We start from the raw sequence: 25542 nt of genomic DNA, 5'->3' as shown, positions 1-25542 counted from the left end.
ACGTAGCTAGTGGGAAGTTGCTCCATAACACAGGGAGCTCAACCTGATGGTCTGTAACAACCTAGAAGGGTGGGGAGTGGGAGGGAGGCTCAGAGGGAGGGGCCATATGTGTACTTATGGCTGATCCACATTGTTGTATGGCAGAAAGCAACACAACATTATAAAGCAATTATCCTCCAATTAAAAGTTTTTTTTAAAAATGCACCATGGGAAAAAAAGTGGAGGAGGATCGGGAGCATCCTGATGCAAAATCTGAGGCATCTCCCATGATGATGTCTCCTCAGCTGCACTTGGCCATCTCCCCACTTTGACTCCTCCAGCTCTGAACACAGACATACACTGCCTTGACTCTGTCTAATTTGAATAGTAGATTTTCTCACTGCCGGAGTGGCTTTGTCTTATGCTGTGACACATGGGAGCTTCCAAAAACTGGGATGTGACTGGTATAAAATGAAAAAAATTTATTACAAAAAGGTCTTTATAAAAGGTAATTCCACTTAAAGTAAAATACTTTGCTTCCACTGTGATAGAAAAATCTCTTAAGTTGTATGAAATAAAACTGAACAAAATGACTCTTTGAGCATTTTATCAAACAAGAGTAGACATACACACACATCTTAACCTTGGGCTCCAAACTGGCTTATGAGAGCTAATCTTCCACCTGCATAGTAAACTGGTTCTCTTGCAGTTAACTGGACTCATGGACATGGAGTGCAATAGGTACTGACTTAGGCAACAGCTAGCCCCATACCCTTTTAGATCTGAGCTTCTCACCTTTATTCGGGTGTTCAATTTCTAACCACAGGTCAGATTGGTACTTCTCTCTGGCTTTCATTTTACTAAAAGAGGCAGAGAAAAGGGAAGACACCATTAAATGCAAAGTGCAGGAGACTGACTTATAAGTGGATCTCACTTAACTGGAATGTGGGGCTAATGCAGTTAGAGACTTCAGTCAAACTGAATTTATTACTTACAACATTCCAAATAAAATGTATCAGGATTTGTTTCATAGGGAATTGAAATAATGGAGCAAATAAATGTATATGCATATACTATTTTCTGTCTGATTTACATGCCTACTTTTGAGCAAATGTGTGAACTGAGATGCTCTGTGCATAGATGAAATAATGTGTTTTTTTCTGGAAGATTACACAGATAGCTCTTTACATTGTAACATCCACACACTGAGGAATGTCTTTTTCATGCTTAAATGAAGTATACTGGTCTTATAACTGGATCATTGGTAATATATGAAGATTTTGGCTTTAAGTATTTCAATTTTTGCATTGAAGTTGATTCAAATGTTAATGATGACAGTTAAGTGAATTAGTCTTTAAGCCTGAAAGAGGCCCTCAGAGGCTTATATTTCTTCTTGACTCATTAAAATGACTCTTTTGGAGCACACTGATGTAGGAAACAGCTGTCATGGTTTTGAATTTTCTTTCTTTTCTTCCTTTTATGCTCTAATACTACACCACCTCAAATACACTGATGTATTTATCAGCTATGTTTACTGTCTATTTGTAGGATTATCATATTGTCATACATATTGTTGGAGTTTAACTAGCTCTATGTTTGTGGTAAAAATGAAACAAACTGCTTTACTGACCAGCAAACAGAATGGAGAGGGGCACCCTTTAAAAAATGCACATATTGCCATGTGCAAGTTACAGCTATAATTAAAAATACATGGAAACTAACCTCAGCAGAAGTTAAAGGTCATTTAATAGTTAAAGGTCCATGGCAAATATGCCTCATTTTGAGTTTACCTCATTCTATTACAATTCAAAACATTTTTTCTACATATACAAGGTATTTCTTACTAGAGGATTTGGGGTACCCGTGAATCAAGGAAATTTTTTTTAAATTTTATAACAGCTTTATTGAGATATAACTCACATACATGAAATTCACTTTAAAGTGTAAATTCAGTGGTTTTTAGTATATCCATAGAGCTGTGCAACTGTCACCACTCTCCAATTGTAGGACACTTTCATTATTGAACAATAACAATAATGAATCAAGGAAATATTGCAAATAAGGGGAAAACAACAGAAATTTCATTCACAGATGGTTTAGTTTTTAGTATATTGATATCATTTTGTAGAGATACTGGAATCAATTAAAGCCTGTTGAAAGTACATATGTTAAAATTAACTAATTGCTTTCAAACTTTCATCTCTTTTCATAGAAATAAATCTGTTCTTTAAAAAAACCCATCTTTTATGTCTTAGGAAGAAACTAAACACAACATTTTGCAACCAGATAATAAAACAATTATTTTAAAAATGGTATCAGTTGGTCTCACCGGTTTAGAGTGACTGGCACAACCTCTGGAAGGATCTTTCTGGAAATTTGCTCTCTGTCCAAAGCTGACCCCAATGTGATCATAGCTGACATATCCAGTTTATCATATTGCTCCATTGGCCCTGGCATTTTCTACAAAATCAGGTAAATAGGTTTTGAGTGCCATCTTAAGTTTACAAAATTTTAAATCACCTCTAGAAAAAGTTAGGAGGTGCTGGGGACTATTAGTTTTCTTGAATAGTAAATAGAAAACTGATTGCTAAAATGTATTATTTTTCAATAAATTTGGGGATAGTATTAAAAATTCATGTGAACAGTCTCATTTTTGTCCTTATAATTTTGATAACTGCCGCCCTTTCCAAAAAAAGTAGGGCTGATCTCTTATGAAAAGGCATTTTTCAGGTTGAAATCCAATGAATTGAGATTTTTCAGCAAGCTTATTATCATCATTTTAGCTTTGCTTTTTTCTGTTTTATGAGCCTTCCTGGGCTGTGACTGACACTCACTCTTGCTCCTAAAATCAAGCTGGAATTTCTTAAAGACTCCTCTTCTTTGGTTTTTTCTAACATCAAGTTCTGAGAATCTTTTTCATCCTTGATGCTGTAATATAGAAAGTAAAAGACAGATAAAGGCAAACATGGAAAAAATTAATCAACCTAAATGAGGATAAAGAAAGATACAGGACAGCAAAGCTTAGCATAAAGTATTTCAAGAGTCATAACAAATAATTTCTGACAAACAGAAAAGAGTAAAAATCTAGAGATATCTCCAAAATACATATCCTGGATTTTTATAATGCTCATAGAAAATGTGAAATTGTTGACCAGATTTAGGACACATGGGACAAGAGTAGACTACTTCCAGGTTCAGATCATGTAGTTGGAGAAATTATTACTTCAAGGCAAAGATAGTTTTCAGTCAGTCAGTTCAGCTGCTCAGTCGTGTCCGACTCTTTGCGACCCCATGGACTGCAGCACGCCAGTCCTCCCTGTCCATCACCAATTCCTGGAGTTCACTCAAACTCATGTCCACTGAGTCGGTGATGCCATCCAACCATCTCATCCTCTGTTGTCCCCTTCTCCTCCCGCCTTCACTCTTTCTCAGCATCAGGGTATTTTCAAATGAATCAGTTCTTCTCATCAGGTGGCCAAAGTATTGGAGTTTTCAGCTTCAACATCAGTCCTTCCAATGAATATGCAGGACTGATTTCCTTTAGAATTGACTGGTTTGATCTCCTTGCAGTCCCAGGGACTCTCAAGAGTCTTCTCCAACACCACAGTTCAAAAGCATCAGTTCTTCGGTGCTTACTGACTTAATTAAGGAAGGTCACTATTCCAAACTGGTTCTTCTTAGAGACTAATTTAAATATTAATGTAATCATTGAAAATCTACACTACCCCCATATGTAAAATAGCTTACTGGTAAGCCCCTCAGTGGCTCAGCTGGTAAAGAATCTGCCGGCTAATGCGGGAGACACAAAAGATACAGATTCGATCCCTGGGTCAGGAAGATACCTCGGAGAAAGAAATGGCAACCTGCTCCAGTGTTCTTGATTGGAAAATTTCAGGGACAGAAAAGCCTGGCAGGCTGCAGTCCATGGAGTCACAAAGAGTCAGACACGACTGAACATGCAGACACACACACACAAGCATTATATACAGTCTATACTACTTTATTAATATAATAGCAATAAATATCCATTCCCAGAGGATTGCTCAGTTAATGGGATAGTTAGTCCTATCACTCTCTAGCAAACTCTGAGGCTGGCAAATAAAAAATGCAAGTATAAAGGCAAATGAAAGAAAATTTTGGACATGCAAAGAGGTAGGAAGTGTATGACACAGACTTTTTTGAAAGAAGTCCTCTAGGATGTTCTCTAGTGCTAGACAAACACTGAATTCAAGAAAGAGGGAAAACAAGAAACACAAGAACACAGAAATATAATTAGTAACTTATGATTATGTCTAAAATATTGTCAACAAATAATAATCTGGATCTAAACTCCCATATGATGCTAGAGTTAGAACTGGAGTGGAATTATCAGAATTATTTTTTAATTAATTAATTAATTTTAATTGGAGGCTAATTACTTTACAACATTGTGGTGGGTTTTGCCATACATTGACATGAATCAACCATGGGTATGCATGTGTCCCCCATTCTGAACCCCCCTCCCACCTCCCTCCCTATCCCATCCCTCTGGGTTTTCCCAGTGCACTGGCTTTGAGTGCCCTGTTTCGTGCATCAAACTTGGACTGGTGATCTATTTCACATGTGGCAATGTACATGTTTCAATGCTATTCTCTCAAATCATCCCACCCTCGCCTTCTCCCACAGAGTTCAAAAGTCTCTTCTTTATATTTGTGTTTCTTTTGCTGTCTCGCATACTGGGTCATCATTATCATTCTTTCTAAATTCCATATATATGCATTAATATACTGTATTGGTGTTTTTCTTTCTGACTTACTTCACTGTATAATAGGCTCCAGTTTCATCCACCTCATTAGAACTGATTCAAATGCATTCTTTTTAATAGCTGAGTAATATTCCATTGTGTGTATGTACCACAACTTTCTTATCCAATTGTCTGCCAGTGGACATCTAGGTTGCTTCCATGTCCTGGCTATTGTAAACAGTGCTGCAATGAACATTGGGGTACAAGTGTCTCTTTCAATTCTGGTTTCCTCAGTGTGTATGCCCAGCAGTGGGATTGCTGGGTCATATGGCAGTTCTATTTTCAGTTTTTTAAGGAATCGCCACACTGTTCTCCACAGTGGCTGTACTAGTTTGCATTCCCACCAACAGTGTAAGAGGGTTCCCTTCTCTCTGCACTGTCTCAAGCATTTATTGTTTGTAGACTTTTTGATAGCAGCCATTCTGACCAGCGTGAGATGGAACCTCATTGCGGTTTTGATTTGCATTTCCCTGATAATGAGTGATGTTGAGCATCTTTTCATGTTTGTTAGCCATCTGTATGTCTTCTTTGGAGAAATGTCTGTTTAGATCTTTGGCTCATTTTTTTTTTTATTGGGTCATTTATTTTTCTGGTATTGAGCTGTATGAGCTGCTTGAATATTTTGGAAATTAATTCTTTGTCAATTGCTTTGTTTGCTATTATTTTCTCCCATTCTGAAAGCTGTCTTTTCACCTTGCTTATAGTTTCCTTTGTTGTGCAAAAGCTTTTAAGTTTAATTAGGTCCCATTTGTTTATTTTTGCTTTTATTTCCATTACTCTGGGAGGTGGGTCATAGAGGATCCTGCTGTGATTTATGTCAGAGAGTGTTTTGCTTATGTTTTCCTCTAGGAGTTTTATAGTTTCTGGTCTTACATTTAGATCTTTAATCCATTTGAGTTTATTTTTGTGTATGGTGTTAGAAAGTGTTCCCGTTTCATTCTTTTACAGATGGTTGACCAGTTTTCCCAGCACCACTTGTTAAAGAGATTGTTTTTTCTCCATTGTATATTCTTGCCTCCTTTGTCAAAGATAAGGTGTTCACAGGTGCATGGATTTATCTCTGGGCTTTTTATTCTGTTACATTGATCTATATTTCTGTCTTTGTGCCAGTACCATGCTCTCTTGATGACTTAGCTTTGTAGTATAGTCTGAAGCCTGGAGAAGGCAATGGTAACCCACTCCAGTGTTCTTGCCTGGAGAATCCCAGGGACGGGGGAGCCTGGTGGGCTGCCGTCTATGGGGTTGCACAGAGTCGGACACGACTGAAGTGACTTAACAGCAGCAGCAGCAGCAGCAAAGTCTGAAGTTAGGCAGGTTGATTCCTCCAGGAACTATCAGAATTCTTAACCAAATGCAAAGAGAATACAAAAGCCCTACTCTCAGTGTCTCCACTGCCACTTCAATCTTTATGAAGCAGTTAGTTCTCGTAGAATAATGACTCTGCTGGATTAAAATCAACGCCTACCAGTAAATGGGCAAATTCCCTTAGCACCTTAGAAAAGATATGCCCTATAGAAATAGAATGACACAATTTTGAATATTTTAATCATTAACAAATACTTAGAGCATCTTGTATCCTAACCATAAGAGGTAATTTAATGTAGTTGAAAAATACATTTGTTTGAATCTGATCTCCAGAAACTTTGTTAGGTTCAATTATGATGCTTTTGTATTAAGTGTAATTAAAGTGGAACTTTTTGAAACGAGCATGCATCTCACATATACTTACATGTGATGCATAATATGAAGGACTTTTAAGAGAAAAAAATATTTTCTAGTGTGGGCTTTCTTGCATGTTAATAATCAAAGAAGCAAACTGGATGCAATGTTTGAACAAATTCTTAGGGAAATTAAAAGGAAATAATTGGCTATGAACAAATCATAATGAAAAGAGTTTAGACAGAACACACAAACCAAAATATGTGCAGGGAAGAAATGTAACAGTGAGACTAGTGTAGGTACTGGTCACATATTCCTGGGAACCAATTTGGTTCTACCTCCTAGGACTGATGTGAGTCCAAATATGTTAAAAGCATCTGAGAATTAAGACACAAAATGAAAAATTATAATGTATTTAGCTGGCAGAGGAGCTAAAAGCATCTGAAATATATACATTCAAAAAATCATGGCAAATAGATGGGGGAAAAGTGGAAACAGTGACAGATTTCATTTTCTTGGGCTCCAAAATCACTGAGAATGGTGACTGCAGCCACAAAATGAAAAGACACTTGCTCCTTGGAAGAAAAGCTATGACAAACTCAGATAGCATATTAAAAAACAGAGACATTACTTTGCCAATAAAGGTCCATATAGTCAAAGCTATGGTTTTGCCACTAGTCATGAGCTGATATGAGAGTTGGACCAAAAAGAAGGCTGAGCGCCAAACTGATGCTTTCAAACCGTGGTGCTGGAGAAGACTCTTCAGAGTCCCTTGGACAGCAAGGAGATCAAACTTTTGGGAAATCAATCCTGAATATTCACTGGAAGGGCTGATGCTGAAGCTAAAGCGCCAATACTTTGGCCACCTGATGCGAAGAGCTGACTCATTAGAAAAGACACTGATGCTGGGAAAGATTAAGGACAAGAGGAGAAGGGGATGACAGGGATGAGATGGCTGGATGGCATCAATGACTCAATGGACATGAGTTTGAGCAAACTCTGGGAGACAGTAAAGGACAGGGAAGCCTGGCATGCTGCAGTTCATGGAGTTGCAAAGAGTCAGACACAACTTAGAAACAGAACAACAAAAACATACCCAAGTCTCAAAAGATATATAGATACACATATACGTGTATGTATGTGTGTGTGTGTATCTATATATATATGTATGTATATATATAATTTTGCCCCGTTACTTTATCACTCACTCTCTCTCCATATTTTTTCTAAATTATTTGAAAATAGTTGCAGACACAAGAATTTATTACCCCTTAAATACTTAAATATAAGAACACTTCTTATATAACCATAGTACAAAAGTAAAAAGCTAGAAATTGAACGTCAACACACTATTAACTAAAATATAGTCTATATTCAAATTTTTAAAAATTGTTCTAGTATATATTTACATGTTTGTATATACACACATATATATGTGTGTGTGTATATACATATTTGTATTTGCATATTGTGGGCACACAACTTTTTTGTTGTTATTGTTAAACATACACCAAAAAAGAGTTCACAGAAAGTGTCATAATTTTAAGTCTCAATCAAAACCTTAGACTTGATAAATCAGGAAAGTGAACTGAAGGATGTTTGATAAACACAGTTAATTTCCTAATTCATTAATTTCATGATGTATTTAAACATAGTGCGACCTGTACTTCAAAGCACCATTTCTTGTTATAATTTGTGAAAAAAGAAATTAGAAATTTAGCTTAAAAAATATTTTGAAAGCAGAAGTCCTGAGATCCAGCTCTAAGTATAAACGCTATATAATATATATTTTTAAGAAGTATAACTGAGTTATTACTGATAAATTTGGAGAAGAAAATGGCAACCCACTCCAGTATTCTTGCCTGGATAACCCCATGGAGCCTGGTGTGCTACCATCCACGTGGTTGCAAAGAGTCGGACATGACTTAGTGACTCAACAACAACTGGTAAATTAATAGGAAAAAAACTGTAGATGGGCCTTACGTACCTTCCTGATGCGTTCTTTAAGGGCTTGTAATCATTCAACCTACAGAATAAGGAAGTTCTGTCTTTGCTCATAGTGACATGAACAGTCCCAGGGTTTCCCCTCCTGGAGAGCTTGGTCGAGAAGGAAGGCCTGAAAGTCTAGCTCTAAGTCATGCAATTGTCCAAAGGATCTGCCGGTGTGAGGCCAACTGCTGCTCCCTGGGGCTGGAAGGGTCCTGCCCCAGGGTTCCAAGGTCAGTTCTGACTTCAGTGGCAGTTGAGTGAGAAGACTCAACTGTGCAGGCTTGTTGGGCATCCATGTGCAGTGGTCCAGCCTGTGAGAAAGGAAGAAATCATTCCCTGGAACACAGAATGTGATTCATCCAGGAGGGTATTCTGGTGGTGACATTGTGATACTAGATAATTAGACATAATCTTTGACTTGAACTTTCATATATAACACACATATATGAAATAGATATGAATTTATATTGTTGTTGTTCAGTCACTAAGTCATGTCTGATTCTTTGTGACCTCACGGACTGCAGCGCTCCAGGCTGCCCTGTCCTTCACCATCTCCCAGAGTCTGCTCAAACTCCATTTGAATTTGAAACTGATTCAAAGTCCATTGAACCAGTGATGTTATCCAACCATCTCATACTCTGTCGCCCCCTTCTCCTCCTGCCCTCATATATATATGAATATATATATGTATGCATACTAAGTCACTTCAGTTGTGTCCAACTCTTTGTGACCCTATGGACTGTAGCCCACCAGGATCCTCTGTCCATGGGATTCTCCAGGCAAGAACGCTTATTTTTATTTTGGTTTCCACATGATTAGATCCATGTTAGCAGCTTGGGGAGGAATTCCATCAAACTGATGTTACATCCTATAGTACTCTGTAGGATGGCACATACTCCAATACCAGGCACCCCAGGGGCACTTGATGGCCATTTGCCTCATTGTTGGTGATATTAACATTGTTTGGGTAACCAGATTGTTTCTTGACTATAAATTTTTTTGTTTCCATTTCTAACTAATAAGCTGTTTGGTAGGAAAAATATTTCAAAACTAAGCAGTTATCCTGTTTTTCATCAAACTTTCACTCATTGATCATTCTTAATATGCTCTGAAGCAAGTATGCATGCTAAGTTGCTTCAGTTGTGTCTGACTCTGTGAGACCCTATGGACTGTAGCCTGCCAGGCTCCTCTGTCCAAGGGATTCTCCAGGTAAGAAAACTGGAGTGGGTTGCCATGCTCTCCTCCAGGGGATCTTTCTGGCCCAAGGATCAAACTCTAGTCTCTTACAACTCCTGCATTGGCAGGCAGGTTCTTTACCTCTAGTGCCACCTGGGAAGCCCAGTGCTCTGAATACACATCTCCAATGCCATCATTTCTTCTATATGATTAATTAGCATTCACTGTAAGAAACAGCTTTTCCTTTTCTCTCACTTATTATGTAGTCATTAATTTATTTACATCAGTATATACTCATGGGCTCCTATTTCATCTTATTCCTTAATTATTTTGAAGCTCAGTCGTCTCCTTTATTAGTCAGCTCAGGCTACTATAACAAAACATCATAGGCTTGTTGACTTGGACGACACAAATGTATTTCTCACAATTATGGAGATTACAAGTTCCGGAACAAGGCATTATAAAGGCAGGTTTCATCCCAGGGCTGCTTCTCTGGGCTTGTAGATGGTTGGTGTGCACTTGGAAAAAGGAGGGGCGTTCAGATGTCTCTTGCAAGTGCTTCACTCTCACGATCTCATCAAACCTAGTCACCTCTCAAAAGCCCCACCTCCAAGCCCATCTCATTGGTGCTTAGAATTTCAACATACGAATTTAGGAGGGGATAAAATGTTCATTCCATCTAGGCAATTATCTCCTGTTTGCCAAAGGGAACGATCAAAACAACTCTTAAGTCCTTTCCACAAGTTCCAATATTATTTGAAGATTTTATTGCTTTCTGGCATAAGATGTACCAAGGTCATCTTATTCTTTCACTGTCTGAAACATGGAGTCAAGAATTTTCCAAGGACCTTTGTTTTTATTTTATGGGGAGTGGTATTTATAAAACAGCATGCTATTATGTGCTCGTTGCTACTGGCTTATAAGTGCTTCTAGGTCCTCTCGGCAGAAAGAACTAAATGAACATGCAGACACACACACACACACATATACACATACATACACAGATCCACATACCACACAAATACACATATGCTTCACACACGTGCCTATAAACATACTACACATGAACACACACATATATCCAGAGACACAGAGGCACAAACATATATATATATATGTGTATATAGGCTTTGTAAAAATAATAAAATGAAACACAAAATAGATATTTTTAATATGATTCTTGTGCCTGATATCACTACAGAACCTTACCTCTTACGAAATGGAATAAGAGTCAAGGAACATGGAGGACAAACCTTTTAGAATCGGGAGTTACAGTCTCTTACACACCTGAGAAACAGCCGTGAGGCATGCTAAGCTGAGTGGCTGTTGTATGTCTGAGCAGTATCTTGAGTCCTACACGTGCTGTGTCCAAAATCTCTATTTCTAAAGTCACAAAGGTCACACACATTTACTCTAATGTTGGGATAAATATAAATAAATATAATAACAATTCTTAGTTTTTAAAACAGAGATGGAATACCTGCTTTCCATGAGGACTTTGCTATTCAGGGCCTTCATTTTTTTTTCCACTATGTTTTAATTTATTAATGGAAGGATAATTGCTTTACAGAATTTTTCTATTTTCTGTCAAACTTCAACATGAATCAGCCATAGGTATACATATATATCCCCTCCCTTTTGAACCTCCCTCCCATCTCCCACCCCACCACACCCTCTACGTTGATACAGAGCCCCTGTTTGAGTTTCCTGAACCACACAGCAAATTCCTGTTGGCTGTCTATTTTACACATGGTAATGTAGGTTTCCCTGTTACTCTTTCCATACATCTCACCCTCTCCTCCCCTCTCCCCATGTCCGTAAGTCTATTCTCTATGGCTGGTTATCCATTGCTGACCTGTAAATAAGTTCTTCAGTACCATTCTTCTAGATTCCGTATATATGTGTTAGAATACAATATTTATCTTTCTCTTTCTGACTTACTTCAGTCTGTATAATAGGTTCTAGGTTCATCCACTTCTTTAGAACTGACTCAAATGTGTTCCTTTTTATGGCTGAGTAATATTTCATTGTGTATATATACCACAACTTCTTTATCCATTCATCTGTCGATGGACATCTAGATTGCTTCCACGCTCTAGCTATTGTAAATAGTGCTGCAATGAACAATGGGATACATGTGTCTTTTTCAATTTTGGTTTCCTCAGGTTATGTGCCTAAGAGTGGGATAGCTGGGTCATATGGTGGTTTTATTCTGATTTTTTTAAGGAATCTCCATACCATCTTCCATAGTGACTGTATCAATTTACATCCCACCAACAGTGCAAGAGTGTTCCCTTTTCTCCACACCTTCTCCAGGATTTATAGACTTTTTGATGATGGCCATTCTGACTGGTGTGAAATGATATCTCACTGTAGTTTTGATTTGCATTACTCTAATAATGAGCAATGTTGAGCATCTTTTCATGTGTTTGTTAGTTATCTGTATGTCTTCTTTGGAGAAATGTCTGTTTAGGTCTTTTTCTCACTTTTTGATTGGGTTGGTTTATTTTTCTGGCATTGAGTTGTATGAACTGCTTGTATATTTTGGAAATTAATCCTCTGTCAGTTGTTTCATTTGCTATTATTTTCTCCCATTCTGAGGGTTGTCTTTCCATTTTGTTTACAGTTTCTTTTTCTGTGCAAAAGCTTTTAAGTTTAATCAGGTCCCACTTGTTTACTTTCGCTTTTATTTCTGTTACTCTAGGAGGTGGGTCATAGAGGATCTTGCTTTGATTTATGTCATCGAGTGTTCTGCCTATGTTTTCCTCTAGGAGTTTTATAGTTTCTGGTCTTATATCTAGGTCTTTAATCCATTTTGAGTTATCTTTGTGCATGATGTTAAGAAGTGCTCTAATTTCATTCTTTAACGTGTAGCTGTCCAGTTTTCCAAGCACCATTCATTAAAGAGGCTGCAGGGCCCTCATTTTGTTGGGCTCATACTGAACAATCACTGACTCAATGGACATGAGTTTGAGCAAACTCTGGGAGATAGTGAAGAACAGGGAAGACTGGCATGCTGCAGTCTGTGGGGTGGCAAAGGGTCAGACACGACAGTGACTAAACAACAACATACAGAACAATGCAGAAAAAAGCAAGCAGGGAGGCAAAGGGAAGGCAAGGCTCCAGAGGGCACAAACAAGTCTATTAATCTCAACTCTGGACCATGTAGAAATCTCAGTTATATGAGAATTAAATCAGTTCATTCAATTCTAGCTATATTAAATTAATAGGAAGTATTCTATATTATAACTCTTTTCTTACAACGTAACCTTTGAGAGCAGGATAGATACACTCATAGAGTTTTATTGGACTTCCTGAAATATGCTAAGAGAAGATTAGAAGGCAGTTTAGCATAATACTGTATCAAGGCTTACTGAATGATAGATGTCATCAATGGGATCATCCAGTGTGGGCACTGGATGATCAGGGTATTTCAGATGATGTTTTCCAAGACAAGGGTAAATAAGGACCAGTTAGTTTGAAAAGTGTAATTGGAAAATATTTTATACACACCAAACTGTTTTAGAAAAGTTTAATTTAATTCAAGGAAGATAAATGATTGTCTGCCTCCATGTGAACTTTTGTTATTAATGAGGGATCACACACACACACACACACACATAATACTATTGAAAAAAATTTTAAAATCCTTCTTTTCAGAATCCTGTCTTCACTAAAACATCTGGATAACAGGACCTGTATAGAAATCCTGTACAAATTCCTTTAAACTCTTCCAATAAGTTCAAGCTTTTCCCCATTTTAAACCAAAAAGAAAAATGATAAGACTTCAGTTCTCAGCTAAGTTTACCCAGAATGACTATAAAATAAGACTAAAATAACCTAAAACAAAAACCTTGGTCTTTGAAGGCCACCAAGATACCAGAGTAAAGGGAAATAAAGGGAAATAGAGTAAAGAGTGGGGCTTATGCTCACCACATTTCCCTTCAGAGAATCTGTCAGTTTGCGTGCTAGACACACACAGAACCAAAAGCAGCAGCTCAGAGCTTATAGCAATCTCACTGGACTGAAGGAGATGATGGCCAAAATTTGAGAAGAAAGGGAACTAAAAAGGACCTGACATTCTGCATTGCAACTTCCTTCTTCATAGTTAGTTAGCTAGTTAGTTTAGTAGCTAAGTTGTGTCTGACTCTTGTGACCCCATGGACTGTAGCCCGCCAGGCTCCTCTGTCCATGGGATTTCCCAGGCTAGAATACTGGAGTGGGTTGCCATTTCCTTCTCCAGGGGATATTCCCAACCCAGGAATTGAACCCAGGTCTCCTGCATTGCAGGTGGATTCTTTACCAACTGAGCAATGGGGGCACTTGCTAATTCCGAAGTTGGATGCCTTTTCTAAACCCAGGGTGAGTATCTGGAAGCTCTCAGTTCATGTAATGCTGAAGCCTAGCTTGGAGGATTTTGAGCATAAACTTACTAGCATGGAAGATGAGTGCAATTGTCCAGTACCTTGAACATTCTTTAGTACTGCCCTTCTTGGGAATTAGGAAGCCAGAGGAACCAGAGATCAAATTGCCAACAATCACTGGATCATAGAGAAAGCAAGGGAATTCCAGAATAATATCTACCTCTGTTTCATTGACTATGCTAAAGCCTTTGACTGTGTGAATCATAACAAACTGTGGAAAACTCTTAGAGATAGGAACACCAGACCATCTTACCTGTCTCCAGAGAAACCTATATGTGGGTCAAGAAGTAAGAGTTAGAATCCTGTATGGAACAACTGACTGGTTCAGAATTGAGAAAGGAGAATGACAAGGCTGTTACTGTCACTGTGTTTATTTAACTTATACGCAGAGCACATCATGTGAAATGCCAGGCTGGATGAGTTACGAACTGGAATCAAGACTGCCAGGAGAAATATCAACAACTTCAGATATGTGAATGATACCACCCTAATGGGAGAAAGTGAAGAGGAACTAAAGAGCCTCTTGATGAGGGTGAAGGAGGAGAGTGAAAAAGCCAGCTTAAAACTAAATATTGACAAAACTAAGATCATGGCATCCAGTCCCATCACTTCATGGCAAATAGAAGGGGAAAAATAGAACCAGTGACAGATTTCCTCTTCTTGGACTCTAAAATCACTGCAGATGGTAACTGCAGCAATGAAATTAGAAGACAATTGCTCTTGGTAGGACAGCTATAACAAACCTGAAAGTGAAAGGCAATCAGTCATGTTCGACTCTTTGTGACCCAATGGACTGTAGCCCGCCAGACTCCTCTGTCCATGGAGTTCTCTAGGCAAGAATGCTGGAGTAGGTTGCCATTTCCATCTCCAGGAGATCTTTCTGACCCAGGGATTGAACCCAGGTCTCCTGCATGGCAGGCATACTCTTTACCATCTGGGCAACAATAGTGTGTTAAAAAGCAAAGATATCACTTTGCCAACAAAGGTCCCTATAGTCAAGGCTACTGTCTCTCCAGTAGTCATGTATGATGGGAAAACTGGACAATAAAGAAGGCAGAAGCTGAATAATTAATGCTTTTGGACTCTGGTGCTGGAAAAGACTCTTGAGAGTCCCTTGGAAAGCAAGGAGATCAAACCAGTCAATCTTAAAGGAAATCAACCCTGAATACTTTTTGGAAGGTCTAATGCTGAAGCTCCAGTACTTTGTCCACCTGATGTGAAGAGCCAACTCATTAGAAAAGACCCTGATGCTGTGAAAGTTTGAAGGTAGAAGCAAAATAGGGAAACAGAGGATGAGATGATTGGATGGCATCACCAATTCGATGGACAGGAACTTGGGCAAGCTCTGGTAGATGGTGAGGGACAGAGAAGCCTGGCATGCTGCAGTCCATGAGCTCACTAAGAGTTGGACATGACTTGGCAACTGAACAAAAACAGGCTGGATGCACACATATGAAAAGACAAGCAGAAAAGCAGTTCAAGAGATTAATTAGAGATTAATAAGAGATTTAAGAGATTAATAAAACAAAAGAGTTTCAGCTATCTAACATTGCTGGAGTAACAGAAGGTAGAGTTCAGAGTCTAGCAAAGAGCAGAAATCCTGGTTAACATTCTAAGCTTTCCTTTGAGACTTCAGAAAGTCTTCACCATGGAACTCAGAACAAACCAGAAAAACCAGTTTTAACAATGTTGGACATGCTGTCTGAACTAGATTCAGGGGAACTACTCACTTTCTATCTGCCTACCAGTAGACAAACCTATCTAAAGACAAGCAACTTCATTCTGAGCCTATATAATTGCTTATCATAATTTCTGCCACTTACTGAAAATTTAGTACACTAAGAATTCAGGAAACACGATCAGGTAATCAAAAATACAAAAGTAAAAATAGACAATAGCGAAGACCCACAGGCAAACCATACCCTGTCATGGCCTGTATCCCCCAGAAGCCAACTGTGAGTCAGAGTTTACTCAGACGCACTTGTGAGCAATACTAAAGGAAGGGAGTGTACAGGGGCAGGACTGGGAAGAGAGGTTGAGTCAACAAGAAGCCCTGATGATAGTCTAAACTGACAACATGAAGAACTCTAGAGCAAGAATGAGCTTCCCAAGTTAAGTCACCTTGGGCAAAGAAGGGTAGGCTTTTATGCTCTTCAAGAGTCAATAGATGTGGGCTATCCTAAAAGGGTCAAAACTTTGACAAGGTGACTTTCTGGAGCTGAGGTAATCCCTGAAGTTGCTGAGAGCTGAATGTTGTCTGCTGACAGAACTCCCAGCAGTGGAGCCAACAAACCCTTCAGTGAAAAGGGAATGTGGGTACACATCACATGCTTAAGAAGGTATATAAAATATGAAAGGTAGATAAAAATAAACTGGGATTTTAAAAAGATTTAGTGTTATTGTGACCTACCAAAAAACCAGAAGCCAAGACAAATTAAATGTGCAAGACACAAAGCCAAAGACCCATCTAAATTGTATCTGGGCTCCTCTGACTCACATGACCTCTGAGATAATAAATGTACATGGTATTTTAGCCCCTAAACTTAAGGCCATTGGTTATGCAGAAAGAGAAAACTGAACAGAGTGGAATGAAGTACACTGAACAACAGAGAAAAAATAGATTGGACAACAAAAAAGGCACAGAGCTTCAGACTTATTGGATACATCAAAACCTTCAATGTTAAATGTTTGTGTCATAGCAGAAAGTGAAGAAGAACTAAAGAGCCTCTTGATGAAAGTGAAAGAGGAAAGTGAAAAAGTTGACTTAAAGCTCAACATTCAGAAAACTAAGATCATGGCATCCGGTCCCATCACTTCATGCCAAATAGATGGGGAACCAGTGGAAACAGTGGCTGACTTTATTTTTCTGGGCTCCAAAATCACTGCAGATGGTGATTGCAGCCATGAAATTAAAAGACGCTTACTCCTTGGAAGGAAAGTTATGACCAACCTAGAGAGCATATTAAAAAGCAGAGACATTACTTTGCCAACAAAGGTCCATTTAGTCAAGGCTATGGTTTTTCCAGTGGTAATGTATGGATGTGAGAGTTGGACTATAAAGAAAGTTCAATGCCGAAGAATTTATGCTTTTGAACTATGGTGTTGGAGAAGACTCTTGAGAGTCCCTTGGACTGCAAGAAGATCCAACCAGTCCATCCTAAAGGAGATCAGTCCTGGGTGTTCATTGGAAGGAGTGATGTTGAAGCTGAAACTCCAATACTTTGGCCACCTGATGCGAAGAGCTGATTCATTTGAAAAGACCCTGATGTTGGGGAAGATTGAGGGCAGGAGAAGAAGTGGATGATAGAGGATGAGATGGTTGGATGGCATCACCAACTCAATGGACATGGGTTTGGGTGGACTCCGGGAGTTGGACAGGGAGGCCTGGCGTGCTGAGGTTCATGGGGGTTGCAAAGAGTCGGACACAACTGAGTGACTGAAGTGAGCTGAACTGAACTGAATTCATAGAAAAGACTATGTAAAGAAAAAAATCTTAAAGAAATACTAAAACCTTCCCAACATTGGCAAAAGACATTCAAGGATCTCAGTGAATCCAAATAAATCCATGCCCAGATATACCATGAGCAAAATGCTAAAAACTTAAAAAAAATAAAAAGCAGCCATTACATGGAGAGGAACAGTGATTTGAATCAGGATATGCTTTTCATCAAAAACCATGGAGGTCAGAAGACAGTGGAACATGTTATACTGGGAGAAAAAAACCTATGTGCATTTAAAATGTTATTCAGGAATAAAGGCAATATAGACATTCTGAGATGAAGGAAAACTAAGAGAATTCATTCTAGCAAACTAATAAAAAAAAAGGATAAAAGAAATTCTGATGAAATAATAACCAACAAAAGAGTATAATTTCAGGAATACAAAAAAGAGTAAAAGAAATTTTAAGTATCTACTTAAATATTTTAAAATTTTCTCTCCTTAAGTTTTTTTAAATATGTGTGACAATTCAAATCAGAAATTATAACATTGTCTTAAAGGATTCTGATGATATCAATAATATAAATAGGGAGAGTTAATGGGCTTATATGATGGTAATGAGTTTCTATATTCAATTTGAAGTGTTGAAATATTAAAGTGTTAGCATAATATGAAAAGGCAAACATGTGTATCTTAATACTGGACTGAGTAGCCATTCCCTTCTCCAGGGGATCTTCCCAACCCAGGGATCGAACCCAGGTCTCCTGTATTGCAGGCAGATTCTTTACCATCCGAGTCATTAGGGAAGCCCATCATAATACCTAGAGCAACCAATTTAAACACTACAGAAGCATTATTTTTTAAATCAATAAATAATTTGAAATGGAAATCTAAAAACAATTCAAATGCTCCAAAAGAAGTCAAGAAAGAGTAAACAGGAATAGAAAACAGAGTGAATAAACAGAAAACAAGTAATAGCATTGCAGGCCTAGATACATACATATCAATATTATGTTAAATGTTAATAGTATAAACACATTTATTAAAAGACAGATTGTCAGAATGGATTTTCAAATGACTTGATACTGCTAGCAAGAAGTGCACTTTAAATGAATGATATACACACAGGTTAAATGGAAAAGGATGGAAAAATATAAGCCTTGCCAACACTGGTGAAAGCAGAAGTCATTACACTGACATCAGACAAATTAGCTCTCTGAGCAAGAAAAAATAGTGTGGATAGAGAAGAACATTACACAATGATGAAAGTGTAAATAACAAGGATACATAACAGTTCTAAATGTATATGCACCAAACAACAGAGATTCAAACTACATGAAGCGAAACTGAAAGAATGGGCAGATCTACAGTTATAGTTGAAAACCTCAATATTCTGTTCTCAATAATCAATACAACGGGCAGGTAGAAAATCAGTATGAAACTAACTCAACATTGTAAATCAACTATACTGCAATTAAAAAAAGCATAGAAGAAAAAGAAAAGGGAAATCAGTATGAATACAAAAGAACTGAACATCATCTACCAACTTCATCTAGTATTTATAGAACACTTCATCCAAGAGAAGCAGAATTCATATTGTTTTCAAATACACATGGAATAATTTGTCAAGAGAGATCATATCCTAGGTCATAAAACAAGCCTTGACAAATTTAAAAAGAGTAAATTAAAACAGAATGTGTTCTCTGACCATAGTGAAACTAAACTAGAAATCACTTACAAAAAGATAAATAAAAAATTCCTAAATACTTAGAAACAAAAGCCATACTTTCAAATAACTCTATGCCAAAAAGGAAATCTCAAGGGAAATGAGAAAATATTTTGAACTGAATGAAGATGAAAATAAAGCTCATCAATATTTGTGATCTAAAGCAGTAGCAAGAAATTTATCAATTTAACTGCTTATATAAGAAGTAAAATTTCAAATTAGTAACTTCATAAAACCTCTAGCCAGAAAAACAAAGACATACCTTACCAATATCAGAAATGGAAAAAAAAAAAGATATCACCCCAGACCTCACAGACATTAAAAGGATAATAAGCAAGAACTACAACAATTCTAGGCACATAAATTGGACTTAGATAAAATGGGCCAGTTTCCTGAAAGCCAAAAACTATACCAAAGATCACCCAAGAAAAAATATATAAGTCAAAGAGTACTATATTTAGCAAGGAAATTAAAAGTATACTTTAAAAATATCCCCCCAAAGAAAACTGCAGGTCCCAATAATTTCACTGGAAAATTCTATCAAATCATTAATGAAGAAATAAATCTTTATAAATAAATGATTCCAGAGCACTCCCTTATCTATATGCAAAAGAAAAAAAACTCAAACTAAACTTCACACTTTATACAAAATTAACTCAAAACTGCATCACAGGTTTAACTGTAAGGTATAAAACTATAAAACTTACAAAAGAAAACAGGAGAAAATTTAATTACCTTGGCTGAGCAAAGTATACTTGGCATGTTTCAAAAGAAAAATAATAAACTGCACCTTATAAAAATTCAGTTCAATTCAGTTCAGTTTAGTCGCTCATTCGTGTCCAACTCTTGCAACCCCATGAATCGCAGCACGCCAGGCCTCCCTGTCCATCACAAACTCCCGGAGTTTACTCAAACTCATGTTCACTGAGTCGGTGATGCCATCCAGTCATCTCATCCTCTGTCGTCCCCTTCTCCTCCTGCCCCCAATCCCTCCCAGCATCAGGGTCTTTCCAAATAAGTCAACTCTTCGCATGAGGTGGCCAAAGCATTGGAGTTTCAGCTTCAGCATCAGTCCTTCCAATGAACACCCAGGACTGATTTCCTTTAGGATGGACTGGTTGGATCTTCTTGCAGTTCAAGGGACTCTCAAGAGTCTTCTCCAACACCACAGTTCAAAAGCATCAATTTTTTGGCACTCAGCTTTCTTCACAGTCCAAATCTCACATCCATACATGACCATTGGAAAAACCATAGCCTTGACTAGACAGATCTTTGTTGGCAAAGTAATGTCTCTGCTTTTTAATATGCTCTCTAGGTTGGTCATAACTTTCCTTCCAAGGAGTAAACGTCTTTTAATTTCATGGCTACAATCACCATCTGCAGTGATTTTGGAGCCCAGAAAAATGAAGTCTGACACTGCTTCCACTCTTTCCCCATCTATTTCCAATTAAAACCTGTTAAAGACACTACTACGAGAATGAAGAAACAAGGTACAGGCTGGGAGAAACATTTGCAAAACACTTATCTGACAATGAACTTGTATTCAGAATTCCCAAATCTCAACAGTAAGAAAACAAAGGAACTTTTTTAAATGGCAAAACATTTGACAGACATTTCACCAAAGAAGATGTATTGTTGTCAAGTAAGCTCAGGAAAAGATGCTCAATGCATTAGCCATTAACTATTTGGGAAATGCAAATTAAAATCATAATGAGATACAATTTCACACAATATAATAATATATTTATAAAAATAAATATTTTTAATAGTCAATACCGTGTCTGGCAAGAACACTGAGTAACTAGAACTCTCATACATTTTAGTAAGAATGAAAAATGATGCAACCACAGTGGAAAATTGCTGGGCAAGTTCAAGAAATTAAATATACATACACTATATGACCCAATAATCCTACTCCTATGTATTTGCTCTTGATAAATAAATTCATGTTGACAGAAAATCTACACACAATTGTCTATAACAGGACTCTTTATAAATCATCAAAAGCTGTCAACTAGCCAAATATCCTCTAATGGGTTATTCAGTAAATTCTGGTACATTCATAAAATATAATGTTGCATAATGATAAGAAAACAAGCTATTAAAATATAGAACTTTGATAAAGCTTAAGGACATTATACTGAATGCAAAAATTCAACCTCAAAAAATTACATACTATATGATTCCACTTTTACAGTTCTCTATACAAGTATTCAAACTCATACAACTGTACACAAAAGAAAGTCAAGTTACTATATGTAAAATTTTAAATAACATAAATTAAAATAAATAATGCAAATGTAGCCAAAAAGTACAAGGATTCTTTGAAGACTTTTCAATTGATAGTGTGTGTTTTCTCCTGGTCCTTCTCTGAATTCTTCTAAAAAAAATTTCCCTACACTTGTGAGTAAACTAGGAATCATTCTCTTTTTGGCTCATTTCTGGTTCAGTGAACCAATCTCATTATCAGCCACTAGAAAATGGAAATTCTCATTGGACTTTCCTTTTCATCTTGTCCAATATCTTACATTTTTACTGTGCTAAAAGAATACTAAATACAAGAAAGGAGAAAAGAGGAACATACTAACCTGTGCACTCACCATATTTTATACAACTAACATCAACTTATAGAAGGGCCAGTCCCACAGCTAAGGTGCTAAGGTCTCTCAGAGCTTTTTGCTGCAGCCCAATTTCACCAGAAGGTTTGAGATCATCTGACTATATGTAAGAGAGGTTCATTTCTCCTGGTAAGGCAAGAAGTGAAAGATGAAGTACAGCAAAGGACAGGCAGTGTCAGAAGAATTTTTCAGTAAACTTTCTTTAATTTTCAACTCAACATTAGTAATCATCAGATAGCCTATTGATGATATTTCCTTACTTGAACAGTTTATGGTAAAAGTCACCACTCACCCATCCTGAAACAGGCAAAGAGGCAGACTGTATTGACACAACTCTGTAAGCATGATGAGGAGACCAAGCCCCTGCCTCACTCATTCATGTCTGAGATGATAAGCAGTAATGACATCTGATTCAAACTGCTTTCTCATTTGGCACTCAGGGATGTGGGCCATCTATTAAAGAAACATCACCAAGTAGGAAGCATCACCAGATGGTCAATACCAAAACCAGATTGATTATATTCTTTCCAGCAAAAGATGGAGAAACTCTATACAGTCAGCAAAAACAAGACCAGGAACTGACTGGGGCTCAGATCATGAACCAAATTCAGACTTAAATTTAAGAAAGTAGGGAAAACCACTAGACCATTCAGGTATGACCTAAATCAAATCCCTTGGGATTATACAGTGGAAGTGACAAATAGACTCAAGAAATTAGATCTGATAGACAGAGTGCCTGAAGAATTATGGATGGAGGTTCATGACATTGCACAGGAGGCAGTGATCAAGACCATCCCCAAGAAAAAGAAATGCAAAAAGGCTAATGGTTGCCTGAGGAGTCCTTACCAATAGCTGAGAAAAGAAGAGAAGCTAAAGGCAAAGGAGAAAAGGAAAGATAAACCCATTTGAATGCAGAGTTCCAAAGAACAGAGAGAGAGAGAGATAAGAAAGACTTCCTCAGTGATCAATGCAAAGAAATAGAGGAAAACAATAGAATGGGAAAGACTAGAGATCTCTTGAAGAAAATTAGAGATACTAAGGGTACATTTCATGCAAAGATGAGCACAATAAAGGACAGAAATGGTATGGACCTAACAGAAGCAGAAGATATTAAGAAGATGTGGCAAGAATACACAGAAGAACTATACAAAAAAGATCTTCATGACCCAGATAACCACGATGGTGTGATCACTCACCTAGAGCCAAACATCCTGGAATGTGAAGGCAAGTGTGCCTTAGGAAGCATCATTATGAACAAAGCTAGTGGAGGTGGTGGAATTCCAGTTGAGCTATTTCAAATCCTAAATGATGATGCTGTGAAAGTGCTGCACTCAACATGCCAGCAAATCTGGAAAACTCAGCAGTGGCCACAGGACTGGAAAAGGTCAGTTTTCATTCCAATCCCAAAGAAAGGCAATGCCAAAGAATGTTCAAACTACTGCACAATTGCACTCATCTCACACGCTAGTAAAGTAATGCTCAAAATTCTCCAAGCCAGGCTTCAGCAATACATGAATCGTGAACTTCCAGATGTTCAAGCTGGATTTAGAAAAGGCAGAGGAACCAGAGATCAAATTGCCAACATCTGCTGGATTATTGGAAAAGCAAGAGAGTTTCAGAAAAACATCTATTTCTGCTTTATCAACTATGCCAAAGCCTTTGACTGTGTGGATCATAATAAACTGTGGAAAATTCTGAAGGAGATGGGAATAGCAGACCACCTGACCTGCCTCTTGAGAAACCTGTATGCAGGTCAGGAAGCAACAGTTAGAACTGGACATGGAACAACAGACTGGTTCCAAATAGGAAAATGCATACATCAAGGCTGTATACTGTCACCCTGCTTATTTAACTTATATGTACATCATGAGAAACGCTGGGCTGGAGAAAACACAAGGTGGAATCAAGATTGCTTGGAGAAATATCAATGACCTCAGATATGCTGATGACACTACCCTTATGGCAGAAAGTGAAGAAGAACTAAAGAGCCTCTTGATGAAAGTGAAAGAGGAGAGTGAAAAAGTTGGCTTAAAGCTCAACATTCAGAAAACCAAGATCATGGCATCTGGTCCCATCACTTCATGGCAAATAGATGGGGAAACAGTGAAAACAGAGAGAGAGTTTATTTTGTTGTGCTCCAAAATCACTGCAGATGGTGACTGCAGCCGTGAAATTAAAAAAGACGCTTGCTCCTTAGAAGAAAACTTGTGACCAACCTAGACAGCATATTAAAAAGCAGAGACATTACTTTGCCAACAAAGGTCCGTCTAGTCAAAGGTATGGTTTTTCCAGTAGTCACTGAGAGAGTCAATTCCTAGGCAGGTTGACAAGAAGCCTGGGGGTCTCTAAGGAGAGAGGGGTCTGGGGCTCTCGAAATGGAGATAGGGGTCTGGAATTCTCAAGGAGGAGGAAAGGACAAACTTTTTTTGTCTACATTCCTTAGTCTTAGTCAATTACACAACTCAGTTTAAACTCTGTACTAGGGATTATGCAACAACAATGTATCCTGCTTGAGGATAGTTTCTCCTTCCTGAAAACCTTCTGACTAATCCTGATATCTTACAGTGTATATTATGGGAGAGGGTCTGGTAGGATATTTCTATTGTTAAATTCTAATCTTGTTATCCTAAAATGTAAATTGTAGGAGTGGGTCTAGTAAAATTTTCACAAACTTGAGACATTCTTTTGATTCATTGTAATAACTAATTAAAAGGTATATAACTCCAATGCTAACACTAGCAAGGGGGCACTCTCCATCCCCCTTCTGATGTCTGTGTCAGAAGCTTTCTCTATCTCTTTTATACTTTAATAAAACTTTTTTACACAAAAGCTCTGAGCGATCAAGCCTTGTCTCTGGCCCTGGGTTGAATTCTTCTCCTCTGGAGGCCAAGAATCCCGGCATCTTTCGTGGTTCAGCAACAACCTTTCATCATGTATGGATGTGAGAGTTGGACTATAAAGAAAGCTGAGTGCCCAAGAATTGATGCTTTTGAACTGTGATGTTGGAGAAGACTCTTGAGAGTCCCTTGGACTGCAAGAAGATCCAACCAGTCCATCCTAAAGGAAATCAGTCCTGAATGTTCATTGGAAGGACTGAGGTTGAAGCTGAAACTCCAATACTTTGGCCACCTGACTCTTTTGAAAAGACCCTGATGCTGGAAAAGATTGAAGGCAAGAGCAGAAGGGGACGACAGAGGATGAGATGGTTGGATGGCATCACTGACGCGATGGACATGAGTTTGAGTAAACTCCGGGAGTTGGTGATGGACAGGGAAGCCTCACATTCTGCAGTCTACAGGGTTGCTATAGTCCATGGGGTCACAAAGAGTCAGACACAACTGAGTGACTGAACTGAACTGAACATGTATGGATGTCAGAATTGGACTATAAAGAAAGCTGAGCACCGAAAAATGGATGCTTTTGAACTGTGGTGTTGGAAAGGACTCTTGCGAATCTCTTGGACTGCAAGGAGATCCAACCAGTCCATCCTAAAGGAAATCGGTCCTGAATATTCATTGGAAGACTGATGCTGAAGCTGAAACTCCAATACTTTGGCCACCTGATGTGAAGAACAGACTCATTGGAAAAGCCCCTGATGCTGGGAAAAATTGAAGGCGGGAGGAGAAGTGGATGACAGAGGATGAGATGGTTGGATGGCGTCACTGATGCAATGAACATGATTTTGAGTAGGCTCTGGGAGTTGGTGATTGACAGGGAAGCCTGGCATGCTCCAGTCTATTGGGTTGCAAA

General features: G+C 38.1%; 1 protein-coding gene across 1 annotated transcript in view; it reads right to left on the bottom strand.

The window, feature by feature from the left end:
* Positions 1 to 8479, bottom strand: part of LOC133071420 (serine/threonine-protein kinase MRCK alpha-like) — a 53638-nt gene extending 45159 nt beyond the window's left edge. The window contains exons 1-4 of the mRNA XM_061164008.1: positions 8409 to 8479; positions 2814 to 2907; positions 2309 to 2439; positions 775 to 839 (exon numbers count right to left, since the gene is read on the bottom strand). Coding sequence (XP_061019991.1) covers positions 775 to 839; positions 2309 to 2439; positions 2814 to 2907; positions 8409 to 8479 — 361 coding nt within the window. The remainder of the gene's footprint in view (positions 1 to 774; positions 840 to 2308; positions 2440 to 2813; positions 2908 to 8408) is intronic.
* Between the last annotated feature and the right edge of the window lie 17063 nt (positions 8480 to 25542).

This window comes from Dama dama, chromosome 16, assembly GCF_033118175.1.
Source record: "Dama dama isolate Ldn47 chromosome 16, ASM3311817v1, whole genome shotgun sequence".
NCBI classification, from domain to species: domain Eukaryota; kingdom Metazoa; phylum Chordata; class Mammalia; order Artiodactyla; family Cervidae; genus Dama; species Dama dama.
This window is presented reverse-complemented; position numbering and strand designations above follow the sequence as displayed.